Consider the following 8085-nt stretch of genomic DNA (forward strand, 5'->3'; position numbering starts at 1 on the left):
TCCAGGCTTTCCCAGTGCAGAAAGCTCCTCCTAACTCAGGCCAGGCTGACAAGCATGAGAGTATTGCTTGGAGGGTGGTCCAGGATTTGCAGAATAAGGTTGCTCAGTATGGATTAGGTTTCCCCTCAGGTCATGCAGGTTATTGGAGTGCTGAATACTGATCTGCTTTCTCCATTTGATATTAAACATTTAGGTCAGGTTTTATTCCAACCTATACAATATTCAGTTTTCGAGAGAAGGTTGGCTGAGAAGGCTGTAGCTGGGAATGTGCCTGAATCTGATCCCAGGCGTCTAGTTCCTCTGGATGGTTTTCTGGGGATCAGTGCATTTTGGGACCCTGATATTCGGGCTACCTGGCATGCCCAGATCCTGGAACAAGTTCAGAAGGTTTGCATGGCAGCTTTGCTACAAAGTTTGGATACAGCTGCTCCAAAGATGTGACCTAGGAAGGTATTTCAGGGGCGAGCCCCGACGAGCTCCTACATCCCGCAGCCCCTCGCCAGGCACAGCCCGGGCGCAGCCGGGGCCGCTCCGCCTGCGCGGGGCCGCTGCCGGGGCGGTGTCGCGGCTCCTCCGCGGGGCGGAGCTGACGCGGCCCGGCGGCCCCGGCCCGACCCCGCCGGGCTCCGAGCGCGGCCCCGGCACGGCCCGGGCGAGGCGGCGGGGGACGGGCTGCGAGGGGCCGGAGGGGGTCCAGGAACGGTCGGACATCCCAGGAGAGGGGAGAGAGACCTGGGAGAGGGAGGAGTGACTGGGAGAGGGGCGAGATGCTGGGAGAGCCCTGGGAGAGCCCTGGGAGAGGGAGGAGTGACCGGGGAGAAGGGGGAGATGCTGAGAGAGGGGGGAGAGCCCGAGAGAAGGGGGAGGGCTTGAAAGAGAGGGAAGGACCCAGGGAGGGGAGAGGAGGGGAGGGGAGGAAGGATCAGTAAGAAGGCACTGAAGAGTCTAATCCTTTGGTGCAGTATTGTATGGACTTGGGGATCACTACACCATTGCAAACATGTTCCCTTTCCAGCAGAAGAGGCTTCCATCGTGGTTTGACACTGACCTGACGCCGGCACCCATGAGGGTCGCTCGCTCACGCTCCCCTGCCACAGCTGCCACTAAATTTTGTGCCAGTTTGGCCAAATTTAGAAATATATCCTCTGAGAGAAGGCTGGTTATAAACCACCCCTCTCCCACCAGGTTTGGGGAAAAAAAAAGAAACTTTTTCCTCGAAGGAAAGTGAAAGAAAAAACTATTTCTCTAACAAACACAGGGGAAAAGGATAATACTGCTAAAATAATAAAATCTCTCGCTGTAGAGAAAAACCTGGGAAATGTTAGAGTCCTCCCTTTGGTCTCCCTCTTCCTCGGAGCTGGGACTTGGCCCAGGACCAGGCCCTCTGTGCTCGGTGGAAAGTCCTCCCAATGTGTTCTGATATTGAAGCAGTCCATCAGAAAAAGGGAAAAAATCCGAAATTCCTGGAAAAACAAAGTTCAACTCTCTGGAGGGCAAAAACCCCAAAAAAACGGCTGAACAAGCAAGCAGAGTGCTTTCTCGGCTCCCGCTCTGCGAGCCGCAGAATGCAGAAGCCCTTTCTTTTCTTGTGGAAGGAAAAAAAAATGAATGAACTCTTCATGAGTGAGATAAGGACCAGGAGAAACACTTCACGGGCAAAACAGGCTTAACTTAAAGTTACAAAGTGAATTTATTGGTAACAGAATCAGAGGAAGATCATGAGAAGTAAAATAAGCCCTTAAAACACCTTTGCCCCCCCAGCCCCTCCCTCCTTCCCCCGGACAGCGCAGGGAGACAGGGCACGGGGGTTTGGTCAGTTCATCACCACGATTTTCTTCTACTTCTCCGGGAGAGGAGTCCTTCCCCTGTGAGGCTGTGGGGTCTCTCCCATGGGAGACAGTTCTCCACGAACCTCTCCGACGTGGGTCCACTCTCATGAGCAGCAGTCCTCCCAAAACTGCTGCAGCGTGGGTCACTCTTCCACAGGGTGCAGTCCTTCAAGGACAGGCTGCTCCAGCCTGGAAGCCAGGGCCCCTCTCTGCACCGGGTCTCCCACTGGATCACAGCCCCCTCCAGGCACCCACCTGCTCCAGCACGGGCACCTCCCCCACGGGCTGTGGGTGGATCTCTACATCCTCCATGGACCCATGGGCTGCAGGGGCACAGCTGCTTCACCATGGTCTTCATCACGGCCTGCAGAGGAACCTCGGCCCCAGCACCTGGAACACCTCCTGCCCCTCCTTCTTCACTGACCCTGGTGTTGCCATGTTGTTTTTCCTCACATGTTCTCAACTTCATTCTCTTCTCTTACTAGAAGCAAAACCACCATGACTTTGTTTTGATTTTCTTCTTAAATATGTTATCACAGAGGTTTTACCCGCCTCTGTCATTGGCCCAGTTTTGGCCAGCAGCATGTCTATCTTTCGGAGCCATCAGAGATTGGCTCTGCTGAACATGGTGGAAACTTCCAGGAGCTTCTACCAGGAGCCGCCTCTGTGGCCCTCCTGCTACCAAAAACCAGGCTGAGCAAAACCAATACAGACAGACAGAGTGAGCAAGGCTCGGTAAGCTCACAGGGTTACGGACATTTGCCACAGAGGGGCTGCAACAAAACAAGAAGTCAAAGGCAAACAAGCTCATGGCCTGATTCCAGAACAGCCCAAGCAACCTTCATGCCTGCTGGCAAGACAAGAAGGCTCTTCACACCTTAAAGGCTGCTTAGCCCTTTGCAAGACCTTTGCAGGACCAAAACATCAAGATCTACAGCAGAAAGATGTGGAGGGTTGGATTTTTTTTGCTCACTGCATGGGAGTTGCTTCAGTTGCTGTTTTGAAGATCTTGCCTAAGTTATTGTCCTAAAATACAGTAAAAAAAGGCTGTGTTTTTGCTAAATGAAGACACAGTGCGTCTGTCTTTCAGAAAGGAATAAAGAAAACATAGATTGCCAATTGAATTTATTCTGCTCCCTTCTAAATCAGCTCACTACTCAAGCACAAGCCTCAGGAACATCCCAATTCCCTCTCTGCCAGCAACTCAGAGCTGCATGATGCCGTGCTTGCTGTGCGCCGGAGAGCACAAAGCAGGCTGGCCTGGTGGCCCCGAATATTTCTGCAGAACGCTCTGCATTTCACACCTTTGCTCTGACTCAGTGCAGAACTCCAGGATTGCAGGTGCTTCCTCCCAGAGCTGTGTGAGGCACTGGCTCCTGCAGATCTGACCTGAGGAGCTGTCGCTGGCTCCCGTTGGCCTCGGTTCCCCTGGCAGAACTGCCGTGCCTGAAGGACGCTGCCCTGTGCTGGAGCCTGCGGAGCAGCCCGGCTCCCTCCCGCTGTGCCCAGGCTGCTGCACACACTGCTAACCTTTCCCAGGAGTTACAGGGCAGCCGGCAGAAGAGCAGCAATCCTCAGCCGGGGCACCAGCCCTCGGCTGCCTTTTGCCTTTCTCTCCTCCTGGGCCGCCTCCAGACGGCCAATGGCACCAGTCTGCGCTGGGCCCAGCACGGCTACACTTCCCTCGGGAGCAGCCAGCTGCCGCTTTGGCTCTGAGACGGGAGGATTTGCCCGCTCCCAGGAAGAGGCACCCAGTGCCAGGCTGCTGCCTCTTGCAGCTACAAGGGCCTCCTGCCAGCCGGCCTCTGCCGAGCCTCAGGCTGCTCTGGGCTCTGCCAGGGCTCTGCTGGGGCTCCGGCCCGGGCAAGGCTGGGCCACTCTCACCTCACGGTCGCTGACAGCTCTGCATCAGACGAGACCTTTCAGAGCACCCTCGCTGACCTTTCTGCTTTCTCAGCTGAGCAAGACTCTCCCCGAGCCAAAGAGATTGCACTTAGGGATACAAATCCAAGTGGCAGGAACCCCAATGCTCTCGAGTCACAGCTGAACGCCTGCATCTGCACAGGATGTCTTGGCTGCACCACTCCTCCTCTGGTTTTGCCTGCAAATGCCATTGCCCTTTCTGCCTCAACTACAAGCACAATTGCTGGACAAAAAACGGCCAGTGTGCCGTATTCCAAAGGCAGTGTGGTCTGGAGAGGATGAATGAAGAAGAGCCTGCCCCACTTACAAACCATACCAAAGAAGCCGTAAGTGTCACTTTCCACCTTTAAGGAACAACGGACAATTCAGACGGAAATCTTGAGCTTAATCACAAGGTGAGAAATAAGGAATCTTACAGATGGGTTGGGGTTTCAGAAACTTTATTTATTTGCCATCCATGTAGAGTACAATTGTACAATCCTAATCTAAACTGGTCATGAAGAAAATAGTCCTGAATGGATGGATTGGCACCGCCATCTTTTCTCCTCCTCCTTCCACTTCTTCACTGACTGGATCAGTGGCAGCAAGACGGACGCAGGCTTGGCTGATGTTACAAATGGATGCTGCCCAAAGGAAAAAAAAAAACAGCCAAGAACAATGAGCCATGGCTTTCCAAGCTCAGTGCTTCAAAGGCAGGGGTAATATTTTTAGAAGAAAAGGGGATTTACTCCGAGTAGGTCTAAGGTGTGTGTTGCAACAGTGGCACAGGTTGTCCTGAGAACTGGTAAGTGTCCCATCCCTGGAAACATTCCAGGTCAGGTGGGAAGGGGCTCTGAGCAACCTGATCTCTTTCAAGATATCCCTGCTCATTGCAGGCCACATGGATCAGATGGCCTTTACAGGTCCCTGCCAGCCCAGCCCAGGATTCCTCGCCATTTTCATTTGAAAAGCACCAAAAGTGGAGATGAGGAGGAAGGGGGCTCATCTGATGCCTGGGGCTCCAGTGGAGGAGGAGCCCATCCTCGGACACTGTTTGACCTGCAGTCCCTTTGCATTTTACCTGCAGGAGCTCCTTGGCAGACCAGCGCTGTTCCTCGTTTTTCTGCAGGCAGCAGCTCAGGAAGTGACGCAGCAAAGCCGAGAATAGATTGGGCTGCTGCAGCTGTGGGGTCCCTCCTGTGGCTATCAGGAGTTCAGCCTGGAGAAGAAGGAAACACAAGACTCCACCTGCTTCTTTTGATGCCTTAGGTTTTAACTTTTCTCTTTTTCAAGTCCTGTACTGCCTAGTGTGTAGCTCTGAAGTTCGTGTGGCCTGTTAGTTACTGTTTCTCTCGTGCTAGTTAGACATAACAAAGCCTCTCTAGGTTTGCTCTCCAAGGACACTTCGATTGTCCCAGGGCCAAAATGTATATTAAGCTCAACTCTGCAGTGGCAATTTCTGCCCTGGCAGAGAGGCAGAGATGACTTTCCTATACCAACAAAAAACCCAAACCCCAAAGCAGCTGCAGCTTTTCCAGCATCCAGCGGGTCTTGCCTTGGCAGCTGATTTGATTGGGCTGACCTAGTTAGGGGCAACTACATCAGCAAAAGCACGTTTTGCTTCTCTGAAGATTCACACCAGCTTGACAGACTATTTGGAAGAGGGACTTTGCTCTAACTGTTTTCAAGTGTTATTATATAAAAGGGAGTTATTGCTCAGGTAAGGAAAGAAACATTTGGAACCTCGCATTCGACACAGACACGTTAAAGATGCATGCAGAAACATATTGGGATGAAAATGCCTGTTTGGGCACACAGGAGCCACCTGCAGCTCTGTCTCGCAGCAGTCTGCAAGTTCCAGCTTCTCCGATGTGGCAAACGAATAACTTTTCGTGGTCAAATCAGAAGAAGGAGAAATGCCATCCCTATGGTAACCCTCTGCTCTTCTGGATACTCAAGTCAATACATTAATGATGTGCCCATCCCAGAAAGTGCCAGGTAAAAAATGGGAGGTTTTGGCAGGCTCTCCATGTCACCAGGCTGCAGCTTGGTCACGTGGAGAACGTGGCTTGGGCTATGACAGAAATATGGTCACTAAGTGTTTCAGCAACACTGCACAAGAAGCAGAAGATACTATGTGGCCTTTACACCCTCATGCCCAGGTTTTAGGCAAGTGACAAGAAACTGTACAGGGAGTGCAGTTCTTCTCTAGAAAACCACTGGTTTAGAGACTTTGTTGGTTTGGGTTTCTTTCCTTCTTTTCTGGAAATGTAACACCAGCTCTGAGATGTGTGTTTCGTGTTATTAGAGACATCTACACAGACAGACGAGCTGGAACAACTTAAAACCCAAAGGAAAGTGTTGCCTGAGAATGGAGAGTGTTTGCACTCAGGTGAGGCCTGAGTTCCCCCACTGATGCAACCAAAACTACAGCAGATGCTGATGTACTGCAGGGCCATTTTATAGAAGGGGCCCTTGGTGGAAGCAGTGCCAGCAGATGGCAATGGGATTTTGTCTGATGGAGGACAGGAACACAGGATAGGTGAAAAAGACAGAGGGATCAGTGAGTATTTGCTCCTTACCGAAGGTAGGACTTTCATTGCAGTGAGGAACTTGTCGTTCCACCATTTCGATTTCCCACAATTCCAAGAGACCATATGTCCACTTTGGGGCCATATGGTTGACCTTTCAACAACCTCAGGCGCCATCCACCAAGACGTGCCGACCACTGAGCTCCTTCGATTCTGCTCAGGGGTGAGCTGAGCAGAGATGCCAAAATCAGCTGAGGGGAACAAAAAAGTTCTGTACAATTAGGAAACCAAGCGAAAGAACTCCCCACTGTAAGTCTGCGAATGCATTGTTGAATCTCCTGGAAATCCGTCCCTGCTCTGTTTCCTCAGGACCTTAGCCAAGGAAATATGGAAGTGTCTGCTTCCAAAAATCCCCACATTTTTTAATGCTGCCCCCAGAAGTGGCTTTTATTCCCTGGAACCTTTAGATTGTAGCTCCCCCTCTGGAAGGGACACACACAGACCCAAACCAGTGCCACTCTGGACTGCTTTTTCCTCGCCACACCTCTGTGCACGTTGCAACTGTGCCTTCGGCTCGCTGCAGGGGTCCCTGCACTGCCACCAGCACCACTTTGGGGGAAGTGGCAGTCACTCAAAAGCAGCCCCAAACCCCACATCCCCGGAACGCTGTGCCTGGCCAAGAATATACCAACCCAGCTTGACAGAGCCGTCAGTTCTCAGAAGGATGTTGTAACTCTTCACATCTCGATGGATGACATAGTTTGAGTGAAGAAAATCCAGTCCTTGCAGGCACTGAGAGAGAAAACAGAGACAGGAGGATAAAAATTAGTGGTGTGATTTGAGCACACAAGAAAGGAAACAGCTCTAAAATATTCCCTTTCCAGGGGAATGGAGTGTAATGGCAGAACACAGTGCCATTGAGAGGAAGAGCTTGCTGCTCCAACACTACCTTTCTAAGGGAAGGCACGTCAGCTTTTGAGAGAGCCAACGGGAATTGCTGTTCTAGACTGTCCTCTGCAAGCCAGCCAGAATGACTGCTGCTGCAGTGGATGTGCTTTCTTCATCCAGAGGACAAACAAGGGTTTGCCAAGAAAGAAAGAGTCCCTCCCTTTGCTGTGAAGTGGGTCACTTTTGGGTGGGAGGCTGCATGGCAAAGGTTTTATTTGCTGGCCTCAGCACAGACTTGGAAGTATCACATGAGTCACCTTTCAGAAGCAAACAGCATTTTGGGTGCACTGCTATCCTTTTCAGCTGAGGACTCTGAGAAATGAGTCTCTTTTAGCATTAGTTTCAAATTCTGCCACCAGCACCTTTGCTTTTACAGGCAAGGAATGCAGTGAAGACAGGCTCCAGGCAAACATTCAGAGAGGCAAGGTGGAGAACGGCAAATACAAATACAAGAGACAGAGTGAGAATGCAACAGCAGGAGATAAGAGTACAAGAACAGAGCACAGTGAGGGCAGGCACACTGCCACGCAGTTCACCTGCTTCCCCATAGCATAGCAGCCACACAGAAGCAAAGTTTGGCACATGGAACCACTCCAGTTCTCAGCCCCTGTTTCCCAGACAATCCTGCCCAAGCCCTCGGAAGCACAGGTGGGATTCCTGACCTCCCGACTGATGGCTGCCATCTCATATTCAGATATGTACATCTCATTGATGGCATCACTCAGAGTGCCTCCATCCATGTACTCCATCACCAGCCAGAGTTCATCATCCACAAGGTAGCTGAAAGAAGGAAATGAGGCCATGGAGATGAACGTGCATGGCTAGGCTACTGTTTGGAAAAGACAACGATTGATTCTGTTTCCAGGTCCCTTTGA

At 51.6% G+C, this 8085-nt stretch overlaps 1 protein-coding gene across 1 annotated transcript; it reads right to left on the reverse strand.

The window, feature by feature from the left end:
• Nucleotides 1–4210: 4210 nt before the first annotated feature.
• On the reverse strand, nt 4211–8037 carry LOC116438501 (serine/threonine-protein kinase PAK 1-like). Its single transcript, XM_032097439.1, has 5 exons — nt 7873–8037; nt 6955–7054; nt 6314–6513; nt 4813–4950; nt 4211–4375 (listed from the first exon to the last, which is right to left on the reverse strand). Exons 1-5 carry the CDS (start codon nt 8011–8013, stop codon nt 4247–4249), a joined length of 708 nt encoding a protein of 235 aa, XP_031953330.1. The 5' UTR covers nt 8014–8037; the 3' UTR covers nt 4211–4246.
• Between the last annotated feature and the right edge of the window lie 48 nt (nt 8038–8085).

The sequence above is a fragment of the Corvus moneduloides genome, chromosome Z, assembly GCF_009650955.1.
Source record: "Corvus moneduloides isolate bCorMon1 chromosome Z, bCorMon1.pri, whole genome shotgun sequence".
NCBI lineage: Eukaryota > Metazoa > Chordata > Aves > Passeriformes > Corvidae > Corvus > Corvus moneduloides.